Source organism: Lissotriton vulgaris, chromosome 2_1 (assembly GCF_964263255.1).
Source record: "Lissotriton vulgaris chromosome 2_1, aLisVul1.2, whole genome shotgun sequence".
Taxonomy (NCBI): domain Eukaryota; kingdom Metazoa; phylum Chordata; class Amphibia; order Caudata; family Salamandridae; genus Lissotriton; species Lissotriton vulgaris.
In genome coordinates, this window is record NC_141687.1 from 1,439,213,836 (window position 1) to 1,439,238,121 (window position 24,286).

General features: G+C 49.5%; 1 protein-coding gene across 6 annotated transcripts in view; it reads right to left on the reverse strand.

Moving 5' to 3' along the window:
- Positions 1 to 24,286, reverse strand: part of LOC147732719 (mitogen-activated protein kinase kinase kinase 5-like) — a 1,007,398-nt gene that overhangs the window by 13,753 nt on the left and 969,359 nt on the right. For all 6 annotated transcript variants that reach the window (XM_086957271.1, XM_086957270.1, XM_086957268.1 and 3 more), the window contains one exon: positions 10,217 to 10,293. In XM_086957271.1, the coding sequence (XP_086813397.1) occupies positions 10,217 to 10,293 (77 nt within the window). The remainder of the gene's footprint in view (positions 1 to 10,216; positions 10,294 to 24,286) is intronic.

The following is a 24,286-nucleotide window of genomic DNA, read 5'->3' on the forward strand; positions in this document are numbered from 1 at the left end:
GGAGAACCCCGCGGTTTGATGTTATCAACCTCCAGTGGTGCAGGTCATGGCGTATCCTGCTTCCCACTGGCCATGATGTTTGAGGGCGAACTTAAAAGGATTGGAAGGCTGCAGCTGCTGGGGGTTGGTGCACTGGCCTGACCTCTGGCAGCCTGACTAATGGAATCTGGGAGTACTACACCTTCGGACACAGATGGGGGGGATTTGCGTGCCCTGTTGGCTAGGTAGGTAAAGACACGGCCACAAAAGAAGAGGAAGGCGGAGTGGGGTTGGCAGGGGATTATGGAAAATCCTAAGGACCTGACCATAGCTCTGCTATCCTTGAAGCTCTCCAGCACTGAGTCTGCCTGATCTCTGAAGAGACGGGAGCCATCAAAGGGCTTGTCCATGAGTGAGGCTTGGACATCCCATGAAAAGCCAGCCGTTTTCAGCCAGTCATGGCATCTTAGGGCCACTGACTAAGAATTCGCTCTGCCTAGCGAGTCACTCGTTTTCAGCCGCATCTGATTGTGAACTTGGCTGCATCTCTCCTGTCTTCTATCACTTGAGAGAGAATTACCTTGGTCTCCTCCGCGACCATGGGCAGCACCTGCACAACTGAATCCCACAGTGCATGGGATTAGCAGCCCAAAAGGCAAGCGCTGTTCATTCTACATCCCCCCCCCCCGCAGCCTCCGCTCTGCCAACCTCGCCCTCGCCACAGTTCCTCGCATCCGGAAAATCACCACCGCCAAGAACTGGAACACTCTCCCTACCAACCTACGACAAACCCAGGACTTGCTGGCCTTCAGAAGACTTCTCAAGACCTGGCTCTTCGATCAGTAGCAGCCCCCCCCCTCCCCCCTTGAGACCCTCACAGGTATGTAGCGTGCTTTACAAGTGGATTGATTGATTGATTGATTGCAGTGCCAGGCTGGTGGAAGAAAACATCTTGCCTAATGTGTCCAGTCTCTTGGATTCCCTATCTGGTGGGGTGATAGGGAATGCACCAGGGTTTACATGGAAAGGGGAGGCTTGGACCACCAAGCTCTCAGGGGTAGGGTGTTGCATTAGGAATTTGAGCCCCCCTGGGGCGGGGTGATGGCCGCTGGCAATTTTCCTGTTTGCAGGAGTCCATGTGCAGGCCTTGGACCAGGTCCCAAGCAGGAGGTCCCTAAGGGCTTCATTAAACAGGAGAAGATGTTCAGAGGGGGCCACTCCCGGCTGAAGCACCTCTGTCAAGACATTAGTCTTGACTGCCACTGAGGGCAGGCTAAGGTCCAGGACCTCTGCCACACTTTTAACCACAATAGCAAAAGAAGCTTCCTCCTCTGTAGGAGGAAGCTTCTACATGGTAAGTGGAGAGACCATGCCAGTATCTGGGGAGGTGTCCATTCCACTGGCGCCTGCCAATTCCTTGCATCAGTCAATGTTGAGGTCTAATGGCTGGTATTTCTCAGGGTCCCGTGACACCTCCCAATCTTCCTCAAGTCCCAGCCCATATGAACAGAGCTCAGGCTCCTGTCTGGAGGGCAAGGCTTCAGTCGGCACAGGAGTCGGAAGACACACCTCTGGCTCCGTGTTGGAATCGGGAATGGAAATGGGGACGGCACCTTACCCAGGATGCTTTTTTCCGGTCCAGGGAAGACATGGCTTGGCAGGTCGGGCTGGACTGTTCCCATGAGGCACAGGTTCAAGACCGATTTGAATATAGCTGTTTCTGAACTGCGGTGGCGAAGTGAGCTGAAGAACGATGATGGATTCAACCCTGATCTGTGCCTGGGGGTGAGTGTCTGAAAAGATTTAGCGCTCCGTCCATCTCCTTGTGTTTGCAATGGGGACGAGACCCCCCAAAGGGTGCCTGTGGTGCCAGAGGCATCAACATAGGGGCCGGCATCACGGAAGGTGGAGGTGGTATGACCGGCGGTGGTCCAGATGTATCAGTTGATCCTAGGGGCCCAACAGGCGCCAGGGGCGGACCCTCTGGTGGTGATTCTGAACGTGTGGGGCCCGAAAGTGCACCAGAGGGGATGGGTTGCCAAATATGAGGTGCATGGCCTCAAAATTTACAGAGTTGGGCAGGGGTCTCTCCGGCTTCTGGAAACACAGGGAGGTGCAGGCTCAACCGCGGAGCCAGGCCTAGAATGACGTTGCTCCCTCGTCTTGTCAGATGACTTTAACGGACGGGATGAAGATCGCTTCGACTTCTTACTATCTTTCTCCTTGTGGATCAACTTCGACTATTGATGGTTTCGTGACAGATCCCAGGACTTTCCTCTCGACAGGGATCGAGCCCGTCGAGCAGCGAGGAGCTTGACGAACCGTTCCCTCAAAGCCTTGGGGTGTATGGCACCGCAGTAGATGTAGGTCTTCACATTGTGGTCATGCTCAAGGAACCAGAGGTGGGTTAGCCATCAACATCTACCAGTGAGAGGCACAGCAGGGCTTTAAGCCAGCTTTCCTATTAGACATACCTGTTACACCAGGAGAAAGGAGAAAAAGTTGGCACAGGAGTCGGATGACGCACCTCTGGCTCCGTGTTGGAATCGGGGATGGAAATGGGGACGGCACCTTACAGTGGTGGCACGTTTGTATGAACCATGCCCTGAACTAAACCAACTTAATTCAAGTCATATTGACTTGTCCACTATGCACATGTACTCAATGCAGTTGCAAACAATTTTTGTTAACATTAATTCATACAACAGTTTATTCCAAACTTCTTGCACACAAGAAATTCATACTTAAACTCAAAAATCCAACTCGAGTCTTTTGTAAGTAAACATTATCTTTTTGTTTTTAATACACTTCTTGCTTGATTCTGTTAAAAAATGATATGAAAATAGAAACTTAAAATTTCATTCCAATCTTTCATTGTTGACCAATGCATTTTGGGGCCAGGGCCCTTCTTCAGAGGGTCTGAATCTACAAAAATACAGAAACAAAATCTAAATGTTGAAAATTTACATTCAATACAGAAAACAAAAAGACTGTGCAAGGAGTTCGTCATTACTAATCAACGAAACAATACTCAGCACTTCGCAGACCTTTCTTTAATCCTCTTCTCTGAATAAAAAATAAACAACTTAACTCATTTCAAAAGTGATAAAAAGTAAGAAAGGGTGGTGAAACAAAGTGAAGTATCAGTGACAAGAAAAAAGGTTCACCAAACTATATAAAATAACTTTACTAACTCCACCACTGCTTGAAAATCTGTAGCCTCCTACACCAAAACCAACAAATCCATACACACGATTGGAAAACTCTTCCACTATGTGTATCGGCTCTAAATAACAAAGCACAAGTAAATCTGTGGTTAATACATGAAATACACTCCTACCCCCTTAGTGCCTGAAATTTGAAGTTTCTGTTTTCATATGATTTTGAACAGAATCAAGCAAAAATTGAATTAAAAAGAAAAAGCTAATGTTTCCCTTCAAAGGATTTGAGTTGAATTTTTGAGTTTAAGTATGAATTTCTTGTGTACAATAAGTTTGGAATAAACTGTTGTATGAATTTATGTTAACAAAAATTGTTTGCAACTGCATTGAGTAAATGTGCATAGTGGACAAGTCACGTCAATGCAAGGCACCGAGCCGGGTTCTCCAACTCTGGCTCAGGCAAAGACCCTGCTGGTGGTAGGTAGCAATCCCTGGAGCAAGAATAGCATGTAGGTGCGATGCCTTCCTGCCTGCACCTCTGCTTGACTGAGGACGATTTGGAAGAGAGCAACAAACATAACTTAAACTCAGGCCTGGAGTGCGAGCAGCATGAAGCCTGGTGCCCATCAGGCATACCATAATTAACTTTACCTCATACTCATTAATGGCGTTTGAATGCATGAAGCTGCAATGGTGACAACTTGGAGTAGTGCTTAGAACCCCCCTCAATCAGACCTCATGGCTAATGGGTTTACATGATAGGACTGTCAGGACTTGCCCTTGCTTTTATTTATTTTTGATTTAAAGAGGTGACATTCCCCATACACTACAAATATAGAATTTTATGTGGAAAATTCCAAAGAAGCAGCTACGGATCCAAGTGAAATGGAGAACAAAAATGGAAATGGACATAATGGCGCTGGTGCACAAGTTGCTTACCTTCGGTAACGATATATCTGTAGAAACAGTAGTTATTATTAGGTTCCTTACCTTAGAATATCCCCAGGCGTCAGACTGAATCCGGAAAATTTTGCATAGCAGTACCCCTGCGCGTCGGTAGGCGTAGTCTGCGCCTCCGCGTCTGTCGTCGTCGGCAGCGGGATGACGTCGTTGGAGTACTTAGACGCCGCCCTCGCGCGCTGTCAGTTCTTATACATAGCTTTTCCGCGCCAGAAACGCAGAGCCATGATAAAAACCAACACTGGTGCCATGAAACCAGGGCCCTGAAAGGGGGTGACCTTGACCCTAGACATCGGTTCGCAGAATGGGGAGGATGTGTGGGGCGGTAAGGAATCTAATACTAACTACTGTTTCTTACAGATATATCATTACCGAAGGTAAGTAACTTGTGCATCTGAAAGAAACAGGTTAGTATTAGATTCCATACCTTAGAATAGATACCCCAGCAATACCAACCCCGGTGGTGGGTCTGCGAACCAATGATCACACCAGAAAGTCCTGGAGAACGGAACAGCCGAAAAAGCCATCTCTCCGGACTTGGCTGTCCAGGCAGTAGTGTTTTGCAAACGTCTGGAGCGAGGCCCACGTAGCTGCCTGGCAGATGTCCTGCAAGGGGACTCCCCGACCCAGGGCAGTAGTAGCCGCCGTGGCCCGAGTGGAATGGGCCCTCAGCCCAACAGGAGGCTCCTTTTTAGCCAAAGAGTAGCATACCGTGATGCACAACACAACCCACCGAGAGATGGTCCGCTTGAGCACCGCCCGACCTTTCTTAGCGCCCACGTAACCAACAAAAAGTTGGTCATCCACCCGGAACTGGCGTGTGCGATCCAAATAGAATGAGAGCGCACGTTTTGGGTCCAGGCGGTGGAGCCTCTCTTCCTCTTTCGAGCGATGCAGAGGCGGAAAGAAGTTGGGCAAGGTGATGGACTGCCCAATGTGGAAGGCTGTGACTACCTTGGGCAGGAAAGAGGGTCACGTCCACAACACAACTTTGTCCGGATGGACAGAAAGGAAAGGAGGTTTAGAGGAAAGAGCCTGGAGCTCACTCACCCTCCTGGCAGAGGAGATGGCAACCAGGAATGCGGTCTTGAGAGTTAGGAGACGAAGAGGACAGTTATGAAGTGGTTCGAAAGGAGCGCACATCAGATAAGTCAGAACAAGGTTCAAGTCCCACTGAGGCATCACGAAAGGAACAGGAGGAAACATATGAGTGATGCCCTTCAAAAACCTATTTACAACTGGGGACTTGAACAAAGAGGGCTGATCAGGGAGCCTTAAGAAGGCGGAAATAGCAGAGAGGTAGCCCTTGATAGTGCCCAGAGCAGAGCCCTGCTGGGCAAGAGAAAGAATAAAGAGGAGAACCTCTGAAAGAGGGGCAGAAAGGGGATCCACAGCCTTTGCTGTGCCTGCCAGAATCACATTACAGATTTCAGGAGGCAAGTCAAATGGCCTCAACTGCCGCCGCTCAATCTCCACGCATGTAAGTGGAGACTGGACAGGTTCGGGTGGAGGACCGTCCCCTGCTACTGCGACAGAAGGTCCTCCTGTAGAGGCAGACGAATCGGGGGATCGACAGACATGCTGAGTAGCTCGGTATACCAGTATCTTCGTGCCCAGTCAGGAGCCACAAGGATAACTTGGGCCCGGTCGCGTCTGATCTTCTTCAGCACTCTGGGCAGAAGTGGTATAGGCGGAAAGTCGTACAACAGACCGCAGCTCCACTGGCGACGAAAAATGTCTCCGAGCGAGTGCCACCTTGGAAATTCCAACGCGCAGAACTGATGACATTGTGCGTTCTCTTCTGTGGCGAATAGATCTAACCAAGGCTCTCCCCACTGCTGAAAGAGGCCTTGCGCCACGTCCGAGTTCAGACGCCATTCGTGATCCACCATGCACCAACGGCTGAGTTCATCCGCCTGGCGTTCAGGGAACCTGCCAGGTGTTGGACCACCAGGGTCACGCCCTGATGTTCCAGCCACTGCCAGAGGCGCAGAGCCTCCTGGCATAGGGTCCACGACCCCACTCCGCCCTGTTTGTTGCAGTACCACATGGTGGCCGTGTTGTCCGTGAACACCTGCACTACACTCCCCCGGACAGAGGGGAGGAATGCCTTCAGTGCAAGCCGAATCGTCCGCAGCTCCAGAAGGTTGATGTGGAGCCGGGACTCCGCCGGAGACCAGAGGCCTCTGATCTCCGCCTCTCCCAGCCCTGGAGGGACGCGTCCGTCACAACTACGTGCTCCGGTTGGGGTTGGGAGAGGGATCTGCCGCTGACCCAATCGCAGTCCGTGAGCCACCACTGTAACTGTCTTGCAGTGCCCTCCGAGATCAAGACATGGTCGGACAAGCTGCCCTGATGCTGGGCCCACTGAAACTTCAGGTCCCACTGCAGAGCCCGCATCCGCCACCGGGCGTGATGCACCAGAAGGATGCAGGAGGCCATCAGCCCCAGAAGCCGCATCGTCAACCTGACCGAGACTCGGGATAACGGCTGAAAGATCAGAAACAGAGCCTGAATATCCCAAACCTGCTATCAGGAGGATACATCTGAAACTGTGCCGAGACTAGAACCGCTCCGATGAAGAGGAGCTTCTGAGAGGGACACAGGTGTGACTTTGGCACATTGATGGAGAACCCCAGCAGGTGCAGGAGGTTGGCTGTAGTCTGGAGTTGACTGACTACTGTCTGGGGCGAGGCCGCCTTCAACAACCAGTCATCGAGGTAGGGGAAGACTGAAACCCCTAACCTGCGCAGATGAGCTGCGACCACCGCCGTCACTTTCGTGAACACCCGTGGGGCGCTGGTGAGACCGAAGGGGAGCACAGTAAACTGAAGTGCTTGTGGCCTACCGTGAACCGCAGGTAATGCCGTGGGCCGGCAGGACGGGGATGTGAAAATAAGCGTCCTGCAAGTCCAACGCTACCATCCAGTCCCCCGGGTCCAGGGCAGCTAAGACCTGAGCCAAAGTCAGCATCTTGAACTTTTCCTTCCGGAGGAAGCCGTTGACGTTCCGCAGGTCCAAGATAGGGCATAGGCCCCCTTTGCCTTTCTTGGGAACCAGAAAGTAGTGGGAGTAACAACCACACCCTACTTCTGGCCCAGGAACGCGCTTGGCCAAGAGGACCGTAACTTCCTGTCGAAGAAGATTCAAGTGATCCCCCGACACGCGGACGTACTGCGGTGGCATGGCTGGAGGGGTCGCCTCGAAGGGGAGGGAGTAGCCCCTTCGGATGATTTGCTGCACCCACCTGTCCGAAGTGATGTTGCTCCAGTGAAGGAGTTGATGGCGAACCCTGCCCCCCACTGGCGTCACGTGGGCCTGAAAGCTTGGACTAGGAAGGCTTTGAGGCGGATGTTGCGGGGGTGGCTGTGGACTGGCCTCGCCGTAGTCCCCGGGCACAGCCACCACGGTTACCACGTCCGCCACCGCGCTGGATGTTAGTCTGCAGCCCGTCGCTGGCAGGACGTGTGGGGGCGCCCCTTCCTTGGCCACAAAAGGAGCGAAAGGCAGCAGGTTGCTGGTGCGGGCCGACAGGTCCAAGGACTTGGCCGTAGCTCTGGAGTCCTTAAAGCGCTCAAGCTCACTGTCTGCCTTGTCGCAAAAGAAGCGACGGCCATCAAAAGGCAGGCATGTCCATAAGGGTCTTTTGGACATCAGCCTAAAAGTTGGCAGACATCAGCCAGGCTTGGCGACGAATCGCCACCTTTGTTGCCATCGCTCTACCTAGAGATTCCGTTGTATCCAGTCCACACCGGATGGAATACCGTGCCGCATCTGGACCCTCCGCAAGGGCTTGGGCGAGTTTAGTCCGGGCATCCTCCGGACATTTTGGCAGCACGGCCGCGACCGTGTCCCACAGAGAGTGGGTATAACGGCCCAAGAGGCACGCAGTGTTAACTGACCGCAACCCCAAACTCAGTGAGAACATCTTCTTGTCATACTGTTCGTACCTCTTGGAGTCCCGATCGGGGAGAGCCGTCGGAAATGCGGTCTGGGAGTTAGAGGCCTGGATGACCAGGCTCTCGAGGGGTGGGGTGGGTGGACAGGAAGCAAGGGTCACCCGGAGCCAGGCGGTGGCGTCTGGCCACGTTCCTATCTACAGGGGGACCAGTAGCGGGCCTGGACCAGGTGCCCAGAAGAACGTCAGATAAGGCCTCATTAAACGTCAGCAGAGGCTCCGAGGAGCTTGCCTGCGGTTTAAGGACCTCAGTGAGGAGGTTAGTCCTCACGGCCGCAACAGGGAGTTCAAGAGATAAGGCCTTGGCCGCCCGCGTCAACACCACACTATAGTCAGCCCCCTTCTCCGTAGCCACGGTAGAGGGGGCATGGGGAGACAAAACCAGTGTCTGGCGAAGTGTCCAGACCACTGGAATCCCCAAGCTCACCTGCCCAGACCTGATAAGGCTGGCACTCACGTGCCAGAGGGTCCTCAGACCCCTCCCAATCCTCCTCGCCACCAATCTCCTGATACTCAGGGTCAAAGGATGGGGGCGGGTCATAAAAGTAAAAATCTCCTAGCGGCGTCGAATATGGCGACGAGCGGCGCCGGACACGAATCGAGGGTAGGACCAGGGACAACGTCGTCCTGGGACGGCGTCGCAGGCGACACCATGGGGGCCGGCGAGGTCGTAAGGTCGACCGGCGACGACCCGGATCCGGATCCAGCCGGACCGTGCGGCGTCGGGACCGAAGTCGCCAACGGCGCCAGGGCCGAATCACCCGACTGCGCCGGGGCCGAAGTACCCGGCCCGCGGAACCTGACGGAGGACCGAGCGACCTCATGGCCTTGAGGAAGGCCTCGATCTCCTCCGGCGTCGCGTTCTGCCCAGGGACCGGCGGGTATGGAGCAGGCCGCGACGCCTGCGGCTCCGGCGGAGCCGCGTGTGTGGTGTCACCTGAACCCCCGGCTGCGTCGCTCGTGCGTCGGGGGGAGTCAGAAGAGCGATGTCACCCCTTCGACTTCTTGTGCCTCTTACCTGAGGACTTGGAGCCCGAGGAATGGTGTCGACTCCCAGAGCTATGATGACTCTGGCCCCGCGACCGGTCCTCGACCTCCTTCCAGACCGGGACCTCGAACGGCACGGGCCGACTGCCGGAGATCGAGGCGCTTGCGGGACCGCTCCAGCCTAGCCTTCGACGTCAAGGCCCGGCAGTCGGGGCATGCCTTGTCATCGTGGTCGGGCCCCAGGCAATGAAGACACCGGCGACGGGGGTCGGTAACCGACATCAGTCGGCTGCAGTCGACGCAGGGTTTGAACCCAGGCATCCCTACTGGCACTGTCGGAGCCATTCGACTCAAAAAACAGATCAAAAAGATCCAAAAAGTTTAGTCAAAAATTGACTAAAGGGTACCACTTTCTCCGGACCTGCGCTTGCTGGCGTGGAAAAAAGAAGAACTGACGTCAGCGCACGAGGGCGGCGTCTAAGTACTCCGACGACGTCATCCCTACCGACGCGCAGGGGTACTGCTACGCAAAATTTTCCGGATCCAGTCTGACGCCTGGGGATATTCCAAGGTAAGGAATCTAATACTAACCTGTTTCTTTCAGATGTGATGCTATACGGCTTCAGTGGAGTCATGTCTGGACAGTAAAAGACATCGAGACAGAGCAGACTCCACCTACCACCACAGGAGAGCAATGGCAACATTTCTGGTTCCAATCTGGCGCCTGGGAATATTCAAAAGGTGAGGACTCTGCAGGTAGAAATAACTGCCAGAGTGTATTAACAAGCAGAGCAAGATACACGAAAACCCCTTTTCCCGCAGCAAAAACGTCCTTTATGAACACCAATAGCAAGGAGGCAATTGTTCCCCGGACAGAAAAGTATAAGCACAACGGCAGCAGTGAAAACCACACACAAAGTTCCAGTTAGAGACACATACATTTCAAACAGCAAAAGCTTCCCTCACACACATGAGAAGTACAGCAAAGGCACCAGATCAGACCAGAGCAGTTCAAGATTTTTGCAAACAGCCAGATGGACACGGAGGTAATGACATTTGTTGAAGCGCTTGTGTGAAGGATTTGGATGCTATCGCTTCCAGCTCTGTGTCCTGAACACGTTCTACTGAGCTGGCAGCAGGTGTGGTCAGAAATGGCTTGGGTACCATTTACCTGATGCCTGTGTACTGCAGATCACTCCGAGTCACACATGTCAACAAATCCTGCAGCGTGAAGCGGTGGCCGAGCATCTGGAAGAAGGAGAGAGGGATACGTTAGCATGTCTCTTGCTCTGGTAAGAGTGAACGTAAAGGGAGGCGGGGACATGCACGCACTTTGCGTCTGGCGGGTCCCACACCACATACCATCTTTGTACACCCAAAGACATAGAGAGGAGTGGCAGGTGGAGACAGTATAGACAACATGTACTACATGTACTAGCCCTCATAAATTGGAGTTTCTGTGACTGGCTAACACAGGACTTTTATCATCTTTACAGAGCTCATGCGCAACAACCGACACAACCATTTATAAGGAGTCCTCTGAGGAGGGACATTTCACAAACAATCATTCCAGGTAGGGCTATGCCCAGGCAAAAACCCAACTGACCAAGTGGGCATCCACTGCTGCCTTCACACACAACCCAAAAGGGAGCCTCCCCTTTTCTAGTAATAACACCTCCTAAAACAAACAGTTCCAATGTTAGGGAGCCACTGAAACATGGCAGTTCCTGTCATTCAAAGCCATTGTCTATATGTAGCCTACTCGAAACACTCGCAATGAACAATTCGGATGATCACTCCATCCTTTGCTCTACTTCCTTCACATTTCACTTACCAAGTCTAGACAATCTGCTCCTTAACCACAACCTTATGATATTTCCCCACACTTTACAACTGGAAAACACCTGCTCTCCAATTTCCTTTGAGACTCCGCATCTTCAAGCTCCATTCTGAGGAGTCACATTTTAGCCTCCTTTACCCTCTTCTCTTCTCTCGCTCATCCTAACAAAATCAAATAAAAAAATGTTCTGCTCTCTCGCGGTGCCCATGTTTGCCAATCTTCTCTGCTGCTGATTTTAGTCTTGGTATACTTCTGTATTCTACGTGTCTACGCACATTTTAGTCTCCATCTGCCATACGAAATGATGATGCCTCTGCCCTCTCTCCACCTTCCAAGTAACCAAGACACTCATTTGCACGTCTTCGAGTATTGTTCCTCTCGCCTCATTTTCCAAACTATTTGCTGTATCATCTCCAATCTGCCTTCAATTCTATTATTCTTACCATCAAGCAATGCCACTCCTTTTACTCTTCTCCATTGGCTGCCACTTGCTATTTCCACATATTTCCCAACCTCTCTCGCCTTCAAGTGACCGCATAGTCTTCCTCCTTAACTATTCTCCTCTCACTGTCAAACTCTGGAGATAAAGTAAGCTAATCATGGTTATTAAAAGAACTTTCTCATATCGACCAATGGACAGCTGTGGACCACAGCAGAAAGAACCTAATAGCACACCTGCGCACCTGCCAAGTTTTCAGTTCGCATATGTGTGACATGTCCAGTTATTAGGTTTGCTTATGTGTGACATATTAAGGCCATACGAGTAAGACTGAGTGACAATTTATTGTGAATGGAATAAAGCAGTTATAACCATGACATAACACACACACACACACACACACACATCAGAAAACACCCCTTTTGCGCAGAAAATGTTCAGAAATTGCCTTAAAAAAATACAAGAATGTAAAGTGATCTTGTACAGAAAGCAAGGACTAATTGAAGGTTTCAGTTACCCAAGGCACAGAATTGCTTGCCAGCTATGTCAAGGCTTGCCCCTATGTGACAGAACACAAAATACACATGCATAGACAAATAGACAAATACACTTAAAAGTTCAAATATTGCACGCTGTTCCGTTTAGTTTACTTTTGAAAAATGCAGGTCCTGTAAACATACATTTTTATTCGCTTCTCCGCTATACTCTGACACATTAATAGTGCAATAAGAAGCAAACCAAGACTAAAACTCCAAATCACTACTCTGGACTGGGCCAAACATTCACAATAGCAGGATAAGACAAGTTGGAATCAGTCAGGAACCTCCGATCTTCTGATTATGAACTACTTTTAATTTACCAAGTTGCCTTACCATAAATGGATATCATGCCATAAAGTACAATCTCCCAAGATCTCCCTCGGGTGATTTGAATTAAAGAATCTATCTGAAGCACAGGGATATTGAGATGAAGTTGTAGAGGAACTGTGGGACCACTTTCTTTCTGAGAAATGATATATACACTGCAACCTTGACTTTTTAAGAAAACTTTACACTTTTAGCACTGTCGCATCCAAAAGCAAAAGTTTAATGCATTTATATTTTATGGGGCTTTGTGTCACACAACAGTTGCAAAACACCACCTGAATGCGCCAAATAATGATAAATATGTTTTCAAACATCTAAATGAATGACATCGTCATTTAATTACATGCAACCTTTTCTTGAAAAACGCAAATTTGTATTGGTGCAGATTCTTTGCCCTGCTTAGCCGAACACTAGCAGAATGCTTTGGAGTCTCACAGGGGAGGTTGTTAAACTACCACTGATAGCCCAGGACGACATTCAAAACCAGCGGCTACTTGGCAGGTAGGTTCAGTGAGGTAAGCAATGCGGTTCCAGTCTTTTTTTCGCTCAGCAAATCAACTTTACTCACCCTGTGACTTCCACTCAGTGAGTGGGAGCTTGAGTTCCAGCCTCTGTTCCGGCAACTGAAAAAACAACCTGGACTGTGCAGCTGTGTCCGAAGCCCAGGGCTTTAAGTGGGATTAAAACAAGCATTTGCAATGCAATAGGTCTCGCATTGGGAAAGTTTGAGCTATTGGTCTTGTAAATGACCATTTTTTAATGTATGTGTTAGTTTTGAAAATAGCTAAATTAATAGCTTTGTCATTTACAATGCCAATCGTTTTAACTTTTGCAAATGTGACACCTATAACCTGGGTTGCGCTGAGTGATGCTGTGGTGGTGCTGAGTGGTGCTGTAGTGGTGCTGTAGTGGTGCTGTAGTGGTGCTGTAGTGGTGCTGTAGTGGTGCTGTAGTGGTGCTGAGTGGTGCTGTGGTGGTGCTGTGGTGGTGCTGTGGTGGTGCTGAGTGATAATGTGGTGGTGCTGTGGTGGTGCTGAGTGATGCTGTGGTGGTGCTGAGTGGTGCTGTGGTGAAGCTGAGTGATGCTGTGGTGGCGCTGAGTGATGCTGTGGTGGCGCTGAGTGGTGCTGTGGTGGGGTAACACACTACAGAATACTAAAAAGTGATTAATGGAGTGCTTGAATTAATCTCAGTCACTGGCAATTATTCAGGGGTGCCCTGTTGCCTAAAAATGGTCCTATTGGTTATGAGAATTCCTTTATTACTCCCAACTTCAAAAAGTAGAAAGTAAAACATTCCCATTGCAAAACCATATGATATCTGGAGCCCTGCAAACCCGATACAATGAGTGACAAAGCTGTACACCAATGAGCTCCAATGATCAGCTTTAGATGAAAGCGCGTCATAAATTCCAAATGTTTATCTCTGGATCGGTGTGCACATGGTGGCACGGTATACTAGAAGGAAGCTTCGGCATCCGATAAAAAGCATACTAAGAGCACGGACGTCAGATTGACATCACTCACTCAGACACGAAATTGCTTGCCTTTCAGCCTCCACGTCAATGAAGACTTATAATTTGTCAAATATTGTACAGTGATTTATTTAGCAGCAAAGCCACTAATAATAATACTGCTGTTTGTTGGCAGGTTTTCTATAGTCCTGGCCGAAATGTAAATTACGCTGGCGTAATCGAAGTATTTTCATTAATTACGCATTACTCCTGTGTTAAGAAATGATGTGATTACACAAGCGTGAGCAATTACGAGTAATTTGGGGCAAACATCCTACCACAAAAGCACAGGAAAAACAAACTAAGAGAGCGAGCGGCGGCTGTCTACTACTAGTCGTGTCCTGTAACATTTGGTGCCATTTATGGAGCGAAAAATGAATCCTGATGCCCATTTTGGATGCAAGGTGGTATTTTGCACTATGAAAATAGCGATACATGCTGAGTAGTGCTTCTCTTTGAATTACGCGTGATTTTTGCAGTAATTACTAGAGAGAATTATGCCAACTACGCCCACACCTAGTTTTCTGTTGGCGCTATAAACATCACTGTTCCTTCGCCCAACTCATGCATACGCAATTGATTGACACAATGACCCCTTCTAGACTTCGATGCTGAACCCTCCCAGCTACATGAGGGTGTCAGATGCAAACATTAATCGCACTGGCACCTAATGACACACCACCAGGTAATTAACAACGATACACTTTGAAATGCTTAACCGCGTGTAAATATGTTAAGACTGAATGTTACACTGCGGTGTCACACAGTGCTATGAGAAGTGGTGAACAGATGGACCGCAATGGATGTGACTGCTCTCGAAAGGGATAAATCGAGGGACGTGTGGATTTCACTCACAAGTCAGAGGTCAGAAAGGCAATAACCAGAGGAACCAACATGGACAGGACACACGCCTATGAGAGGTGATAAACAGAGGTGCCACAAAGGATGTGGTACACATCTGAGCGCTGGAAGGAAATGAACAGAGAGGCTGCAATGGATGTGACACTCTCTCTGGCTGGAGGTAAACAGAGAAAATGCTGTGGATCTGATTCACTGGCCTGAGAGGCCTCCGTGGATTAGGCAGGCTGTGAGAAGGACCCAATAGATGAGACACCCTGGGAGGACACAAACAGAGAGCCTTCAATACACGTGACACACTGATCTGTGGGCGATAAGCAGAGGAGCCACAATGGATGGGACTCGCATCCCGGAAGCGGATAATCAGAACAGATGCATTTTACTGACAGGCCTGGGACGCGGTAAACGAAGGACTGCGATAGGTGGGACACGCAGCTCCGGAAGCAGCGCCTCGTCAGGGGTAGTAAGCGCTGTAGAAAGAGGACAGGCGGCTGGACTGCAGTGAATGTGGCACAGCTGGGGAAGCAGTGCCTCGTAAGGGGTAGTAAACGCTGTAGAAAGAGGACAGGCGGCTGGACTGCAGTGAATGTGGCACAGCTGGGGAAGCAGTGCCTCGTAAGGGATAGTAAACACTGTAGAAAGAGGACAGGCGGCTGGACTGCAGCGAATGTGACACGCAGCTCTGGGACGAAGAAACAATATCCCAGCCCAGCCGACTACCACCCCCTCCCCAGGATGGGAAAGAGATGCCTCGCATAGGACCCCTACCCAAGACAATGGACTTAACATCTCAATTACCTCCCTCCTTAGAAAGGGAAGCCCCTCCTGGAGCGTGAGACTGCGAGAGGGGTCTTATTAATTAGGTCCCTTAGGTTCACACCCACCGTCCCCCAACAGAGGCCGTTTTTTATCTCTTTCGGGACAGCCGGGCACAATGGGTTTCTAGCAAGGGTGTCGTGTGAATCTCAAAGGTCTTACAAATGACTCCAGGTGTGCGAGGGCTCAGAGGACACACTGTTGGGGCCTTGTTTACAACCCAGATCGGGTGTGTAAGCTGCGTGCACCCCCACCCCCTTCGCATTCCGAAGTAATTGTATTATTCTGAAACAAAACATACCGCAGGCTGCATGGAATGGGATACGAGGAACGGGCAGACTTCCTGAACTTTTCACCCATTTTGGGGGAAGCACGGCGTTTCTAGAGCACCATTGGAACATCTGAGCACTTTCAGTTAAGCAAGTTGCTAGGACTGAAACCGAAACCTTCCATGGGGTGGGACTTCCGTCTTCGGAAGCCCACGCCCACGGAGAGAAGCAGTGCTGGTGACGCGGGGCTCCCATGCCCGAGGGAGAGCCCCGCGGAGGCTGCAAGTGTTTAGAATGGCGGTAAGTGGGGCTTGGGGGGGGGGGGCGCTTGTATGTATTATGCGGCGGCGGCCAGGGCGCTTGTATGTATGCGGCGGCGGCGGGGGGGGGGCTTGTATGTATGAGGCGGCCGGGGGGGGGCGGGGCTTGTATGTATGCGGCGGCGGCGGGGGGGCTTGTATGTATGCGGCGGTGGCGCGGCCGTGGGGGAGGGGGGGGGGGGGGGCTTTGGGATCTCTGTATGTGTGTGTGCGTACGTGCGTGTGTGTAGGTGCGCTCCTGTGTGTGTGCGGCGGGGGGTGCCGGTGAGTGGGGGGGAAGTAGGAGGGGGTTCGCGCGCGCGTGTGTGTGTGTGTGTGTCTTCCTGCCTGCGTGTGCATGTGTGTATGTGTGTGTTCAGGGAATCTGTGGCAGGGGACGTGCACTGCGCCGGGCTGGGCGTGCGCGCTCACGAGGTCAAATCTCCGTCAGGAGAAGCGCGTGACAGTCTGCTGTCCACATTCCCCCAAAAGTAACAACATAAGTTGTCTCGCCCTAGACAGCAAAAGCTTAGCATAGTGTGCCTCCCAAGTGGTATTTTTCTGCTTCTTTGTCTTTGCATCCAGATATAGAATACAGCAAGTAACATTATACATACAACTAGCAAGGAAGATTGGCTTTGCCAATGGTTGTTTATTTATTTATTTATTACATTTATATGGCGCAACAGCTACCCTGAGGGTTAACCGGCGCCTTGGATCCGAGTTTTACCAGGTGTAATGGAATTTAAGGGTGGAATGTGGAATTTTATTGGTTAAATAGCCATGCTTTGATGCCTTTCCGGTATTTGATGTAACTTGGTTCAAGACTGTACTGGGTTGGGGAAGGGTCCCTGGCTAGGGCTGCCGGCTTCTAACACCAGGGAAGAGGGTGGAGACGCAGCTGCAGAAGTAGAGGCTGTAAACGATATTAAAGGTTTCAAGGAGGGTTTTATTTTGATAGGTTTAGGATAGGTTTTCCTTTGTCTGCTCGTGAGGCGCTCCCGCGCAAACGCTGCTGGGTCGTAGGGTGTAGTCCGGGGAGGCTCCAGGGTGCCCTTGTCACAGGTCCGGGTTTATCCAGAGGTCAGCTCCGCCAGTACCGAGGGGAGAAGAGAAACCGGAGGTTAGGAGCAGGTATTCCAAGCACACTTCGAGGACCGGGGGTGAGGGAATCCCGTGCACACACACGTGTTGGTTCCTACGCGGGTCAGTGACGGGGTTGTGCTCGTGAGGGGGGGGGGGGGAACGGAGGATGACTGTACAAGGGGCTGTACACTTATTAGAACGGGGGTAGGCTACGCTGACACATCCAACCCGCCATACGCCCCCGTACCTGCTTGAGCCACACTCCTCCCGTGGGCGTGTGGCGGGGCGGATCGCTCCTCCTGGGCTCTCCCGGCCTCTGGTTCTCGTCTCCTGGGCTCCTCGCGGTCTCTGCTGTCGGGCTCTTCAGGATCTCGTCTTCAGGGCTTCTCGGGATCTCCTTCCCTGCGGGGCAACGGCTGTCTCTCTCCTCGTGTCCACTCGACTCGGGGAAAACGTTGTCCGTCTCTTCCTGTTTCTGCGGCTCTTTTGACGTCGTCACGTGGGGGAAAGGGGGCGCGGCTCCCAAGGCAGTCTCCCAGCCCTTAAAGGAGTAGGGTTCCTGTTCCTGCATCGTCGGCCACCAGTAGTCCGGGTCTCCCGCCTTCCAGTCGTCACTGTCCGGGTTGTCAGGGGGCTGCATGGAGGCAAGGGAGTTATGTGAAACAGGGGCGGCAGCCCACCACAGCGTAGTCCGATCCCCCTGCCACGGGGTCATGCGTGCCCACCCCGTCACAAAGACGTAGTTTCAGCGAGAGTGAATTCCACAGAACCGGGGCCAGGTAAGCGAAAGAGCGTCCCCCCAATTGTACCCGTTTAAATCTAGGGACAACAAACTTTGCCTGATGCAGTGACCGGAGGTTTCGGGAGGGTGTGTATTTATGCGCCAGCTTACATAAGTAGGCAGACGCTACCCCTGTGTTTATCCTGAACATGTAACATAGTGCTTTAAATTTAACTCTATTGCCTATCTTGAGCCAGTGTAGTTTTCTTAGGTGTTCAGCAACACTCGCTCACCCAGGGAGATGTAGAAGTAGCCTTGCCGCCGTATTTTGGACGACCTGGAGTCGATGCGTGATCTCTTTATTGGCTCCTAGATATTGGATATTCCCATAGTATAGTCTTGAGCCAATCAAGGCCTGTATTACTGTTCTCTGCGCCCCATCAGGGAGTTGCCACAGGATTTTTCTCAGCCATTTAAGAATGGCGAAGCAGGTTGAAGCTGTTTGCGCATGCATGGACAGTTTGTCGTTGATTATCACCCCTAGGTTGCGTGTTGATTGTACCACGACCGGGGTTGGGCCCATTTTCGTGGGCCAGTGTTGGTCCCCAGAGTTCCTTATGTTCTCCAAAGATGATTAGCTCGGTTTTTTCCCCATTTAGTTTTAATTTCTTGGTATGCATCCAATTTGCTATTCTCAGTAACCCAGAGCGGAGAGAGGAGATGTTGGATTTGTCGGTTGTAGATAGGGAGAACACTAATTGTGTGTCGTCCGCATAGGAGTCAATTGTGAGGCCCATTTCCTCAGCTATTTTCGCCAAAGGGGTAATATAAATATTAAAAAGTAACAGACTCAATATGGAACCCTGGGGAACTCCGCAAAGGGAGTTCAGGATCTTGGAGGCATTGTTTTGGAGAAAACCTGGAATGTCCGGTGTGAAAGGAATTGTTCCAACCACTCCAGCGCTTTCCCTCTTACCCCTATGTCCTCTAGAGTCTGAATTAAAGTTTTATGGGAGATGGTGTTGAATGCGGCACTCAAATCTAAAAGAAAGAATGCCACCATTGTCCAATTCCCGACGAATAGCTTCAGTTACCCCTAATAGGGTGGACTCGGTAGAGTGACCAGCTCTAAAGCCCGACTGGGAGGGATGTAGTAGCTTATTGATATTGATCAAATCCGCTAGCTGTCTATTCACATGTTTTTCCAAGATTTTGGAGAATATTGGCATGAGCGATATTGGGCTAAAGTTAGAGAAGATCTCTGGATCTCCGTTCGCCTTTTTAAGTAGAGGTACTACCATTGCGCGCTTCCAGTCTTCAGGTACTACAGCTTCATTTAGAGATGCATTTAACAGTATTCAAAGTACATCCAAAATGCAAGGATCAAGCTGTTTTAAAATATGGGCTGGCATCGGGTCCTGAGGTGAGCCTGATTTGATGCTGTTTAGTACTCCCATAAAAGTAATGGGGTCTAATGGCTGCATCCTTCATTGAGGTTCAAGTAGATTTTGGATTTTTTCTCATTAAAGTAATTTGCAATGAGATTACAATGTGTGGGAGACAGTATAGGGGGTTCTGGTTGGTGTGCAGCTCCGGCTAAGCCCTTTAAAACTTTAAAAAGAGTACTGGGATTACTTTGTGCCTCTAAAATGGTATTCTTTGTATAGTCCCCATTAGCTATTTTACATGACAAGTGATAGCCATTTAGCGCTAGTTTATAGTCTTCCTTGCTTGCTACGTCATCGTTTCTTCTCCACTGCCTCTCTAGCTTCTTGCAATTACTTTTTTCTTCCTTCAGTTTCTCAGAAAACCACGGAACCGGGGGGGGTTACATGACTTCCGTTTACTCAACGTGAGCGGAATGGTGGTCTGTACGGCCACAGATAGCCAGGTGTCGATTTCTTTGTGATCTGTGACTGAGTTCATTAAGAGTGATATTGGGTCTTGACCGTATTAACTGGGAATTAAGATCATCTATGTCCAATTTCTGAACCAGACCTCAGTTCTGTACAGATCTTTTGTAGTAGGTACCCAGATTTTAAAATTGATTAGATAATGGTCAGACCAGGGGATGGGAAGTGCTGGCTCACATCTAGGTTATTAAAGTTTGCAAAAATAAGGTCTAATAAGTGCCCTGCTATGTGTGTGTGGCCTTTATTCCATAATTGGACATTGAGTGCTTCTAAGTTGGAAAGGAGGTTGAGGATTATAGGGCAATTGTGGTCCTCTAAATGCAAGTTAAGGTCGCCAAGAATAGAAAACATGGAAGCCTCCAGCAGGAGTGGGGTGATAAACTCTGAAAGAGCCGCCACCCATTCCCCTGCCGCACCTGGTGGTCGATAGATCAGGATTTCAGTAAACGTGGTTTGAGGTGAGAGGGTAAGTTTAAAAAGTTCAGCTTCACAGTTGTCCATTTTAAGGTCTTCCCATTTACATTTAAAATCTTTTTTTAAATAATTCCTATGCCTCCCCCACTTTGATTCAATCGATCTTTCCTTACTATAGTATAATTTGGGGGTAAGGCTGTGGCAATGTCCGGGCCTGAACTGGCATTAAGCCAAGTTTCTGTTAAAAATAGGGCATCTGGCTTATGATCATTTAATAAGTTAAAAATATCCTCTTTATGTTTGGGGAGCGATCTGCAGTTGGTATTAATAAAGTTAAAATGTCTGGCTTCATCTTTATTTGTCTCAGTCTTGGCATTCTTGCATCCTCCGTTCTCCCTCTTATTACTAACTGTAAATGGGAGAATGAGAAGTTGCACTCGGAGCAGAGGAAAGCAGAGTCCTCAAAGAGCAGTATCTTACAGTGTGAGTTGCATTTAGTTGTTAGCAGCATAAGCTATATAATCAAAAACTATGGCTTCGTTGTACATTATACTAAAAATGCTTCAGTTCTGAAACTATGAGACTATGAAAGACCTACAAGGAGTCTATTGGAAAGTGATCTCAAAGGCAGTGAAGGGTGGCACTGCTTCAGATTTAAAATTTATTTTTCACAGAGGATGAGGGCAAAAATGAAGAGCCCGATAGGGGCCCGTCTCAGCACCTGCTCTTCAGAAGAGGACCCGGCCCGCTTTAAGCCCTGCCAAAGCCTGTTTGTTTATGTTTATTTTCACGTGTGAAGCGGAGTCCATCTGGCATGGAGTGCTACCTGGAGGCCCCACAGCTTAATTGTTAGAGAGAAAACAAAAGGTACAATTATTAAACTTATCTGGGGCCCATGGCGTCACCTAGCACTACTCCTGGACAGAGACACAAGTCATAGTTGCCCAGGTAGAAGGAGCGCACAAAAAGAGCGCTGGCTGCTTACTGGCTTGTTACGACCCACAGAGTCAGCTGCATGCATTGCCTTACCGCCCTGCTATGAGCTTGTTTATTAAGGGTGATTATGCATATTAATGTTGTGTTGCGGACACCAGCATTACATTGCGTTAGTCTAACCTTTGATGCGTGAAACTTGACAGGAATGCATCTGAAAAAATAATGTGCTAGTGAAAGGTAAATGATAGGATCTAACAGCCCCATTCGACCCACTGTCCAATATCAACTATCACTAAGAAATACATTGGAGCGACAATTGCATGAGACTATCTTAACTACAGTTGATCAGAATGCAGAATTTTAAAGGGTGCCTACATTCTAGTGTGCATTTCAAATGCTGGCAACATAACATATCCTCCTCCAAAAATATTTGCTTGGTTACATCTCAGCTCCTCTCACCATGTTACCAGTCCTCACTGAGTATTGATTGTAATATTTAATTACTGAATTTTCCAGAGTGCTTTACCGCTAGCACTTTAAGAAGTCAATACAATCAAATGGTGTCAACATGGTTCAAGTCGATCCCACACAGCCAGTCTGCGCTGCTGAGAGGCTGTGTCCTGGAGTCGAAATCTTGAATCACCGGAGCAGATGTAGGTTTTTGTCCTTTACGACTGTAATTGGCACCGAGAAAGAGTACTTTCTGCACTTCTGCCAGAAAATCTGAAGACAGCTGAGAAAAGGGACGAAATGGGAGCTTTGAAAGCTTGAGCCAGTCGCTCACCACTTAAATGATGCTTGCATCTTTTATAATGCCTTCCAAGGCCTGCAATTGGAGGACAACCGAGACCTCAACAGGAATAGGAAACTTCATGCTCCTCAAAGGAGAGGATGGTTAGCTCCCTGCAGACTTTCTGCTGTTTCCTTCTCAGGGAATTGGAAGGATTACCTTGTCAGCCTAGGTACACTTTAAAGCTAAAAAAACATGCAAATAACGTCACTCTACAGGAAAGAAGAGGGCCCTTAGCAGGGATATAAGGCAGATTCAAAGCGATCATGGATAAGAACCATGCAAAGTATCCAATTTGTCTTTAGGAAATTGCTCATTAGTTGACTCAGCATATAAATGATTCCCATCAAATGGGAAGCTCTTGGATTTTCCCAGAGCCTTGGGAGAGACCTAGGATAACTTAACATCTCAGGTCAAATTCCCTTAGTCACCTTGGGGCAGTGGTACCTTTCCATCGCTAGACAGAGCTGAGACTCTCTTGTTATGTTATGTTAAAGATATTTGTTAAGCACACGTTCACTGGACGGTTTCTTGGCGCTGGAGTGGAAGTTAGGCAGCAGAAGAGAGGAGAGCCTAGTTGCCATAAGCCTGGGAAAACAACCAGGTCTTCAGCTGTTTTCTGAATAGTGCACAGGAGGTGACCGACCTCCGCTCCACAGGGAACGAATTCCAGAACTGAGGGTCTACAACTGCAAATCAGAAGCCACCAGGTTTCTTGCATTTAAAAGTCGGAGTGACTAACAGATTCAGATAGGAGAATCGTAGGTTACGAGTGGGGACAAAGCGTAGGATCTTGGAAGAGATGAAGGCTGGACTGTTGCTGTGAAGAGCTTTGAAAATAGTGCATCCCAACTGAAAAACCCAACGCATAGCCACTGGAAGCCAATGGAGGCTTTTCACCAGTGGTCTGACATGATGCTATTTAGGTTGGTGAAAGATAAGTCTAGCAGCCTGATTCTGGACTTGCTGGAGGCGTCTGAGTTGGTAAGCCGGGGTGGCTACATAGAGTGAGTTGGCATAGTCCAGTCGGGAGATGACCAAAGCCAAGATCACTACAGTCAGGGCTTCTCGAGACAGAATTATGCTACTCTTCTTAATTCTACGCAGTTAAAAAAACACAGCAGAGACCACCAAGCTGATCAGAGCCTTCAAAGACTGGTCATTGCTTATCACTATACCTAAACTTTTGGCTGAGCTAACTGGAAGGGGAGGGTTGCCCAGGATAGAAGGCCAAAAGTTGGAGTTCCATGGATTAGCAAGCCTGCCAGTGAGAATCAGCTCAGTTTTATCAGGGTTGAGCTTCAATTGATTTTCGTTCATCCATTTACTTATGAAAATCATAGTGTCTTGAAAATGAGAGACAGAGGATGGAGAGAGATTAATGTCGAAGACCAGTTGAAGATCATCAGCGTAATTACATGTCCCAACTTTTCTTTCTCGCAAGGAAGAGATTATAGGAAGGAGGTCCAAACTAAAAGGAAGCGGGAAAAGGGAGGAACCCTGGGGAACCCCACAGGTCAATTCCATTTTCTTAGAGGAGAAGTTGGCAAGACGTACCGATTGAGACCGGTCACTGAGGAAGGGGGAGAGCTACTTCAGAGCAAGACCCTGGATCCCGGAATTACTGACACGGTCAATTAGGATGTTATGATCAACCATGTCAAAAGCTGCTGACAAATCCAGGAGAGCCAGGGCCTGGGTAAGGCCACTATCCGCACCCCCCTCTAAGATCATCCAATAACGGTCAAGATGACTGACTCTGTAGAATGGGCGGGTCGAAACCCAGCCTGGTGAGAGTCCAAAACATGGGACAGTTCGACAAAAGAACTAAGTTGAGTCGAAACGTATGCCTCAGAATCTTAGTTGTCTTAAGAGGGGCGACGTAGCAGACTCAAGCCATAACTTGAGGTTTGCTGCCTGTGTTTGAACCGGTTCCGGTACAGATTATGCCGTAGTGGTTAGAAGTGAGCAGAGGTAATCAATATTAGCACTTCTCCAATTTCTAGACGTGGAATTCTTTGTCAATTGGGTTTTAGTGGGCCGAACATCAGAAAGAATACAAGAAATAAAATGACGGTCCGACCAAATACAAGGGGAAATTCGGGGGGGGCGGGGTGTAGGGGGGGGGGGGGGGGGGAGGTGCTGGAAGAGATCGTCCAGTTAGCTGTCAAGACTTGGTCCAGCGTGTGCCCCTTTATGTGGGTAGCTTCGCCCACATGTTGAGTGCAATTCTTTCCGGACAGAAGATCGGTCAGCTCTATTGAGCTGGCATTCTCCAGTTCGTCGTGGGGTCAATCTTTAAAGTCACTAATAATGAGAAGTCGGGCGTGGTTGATGGCTAAGTGAGAAATCATCTCGCCTGGGGAAAAGTAGGCATATAATAAGGAGGTTTATAAAGAAGAGCACAAGTGAAAGATGACCGAGGGTATTCAAATTTGAGAACTAAACTATCAACAGAGGGAAAACCAGTAACCCCTAATG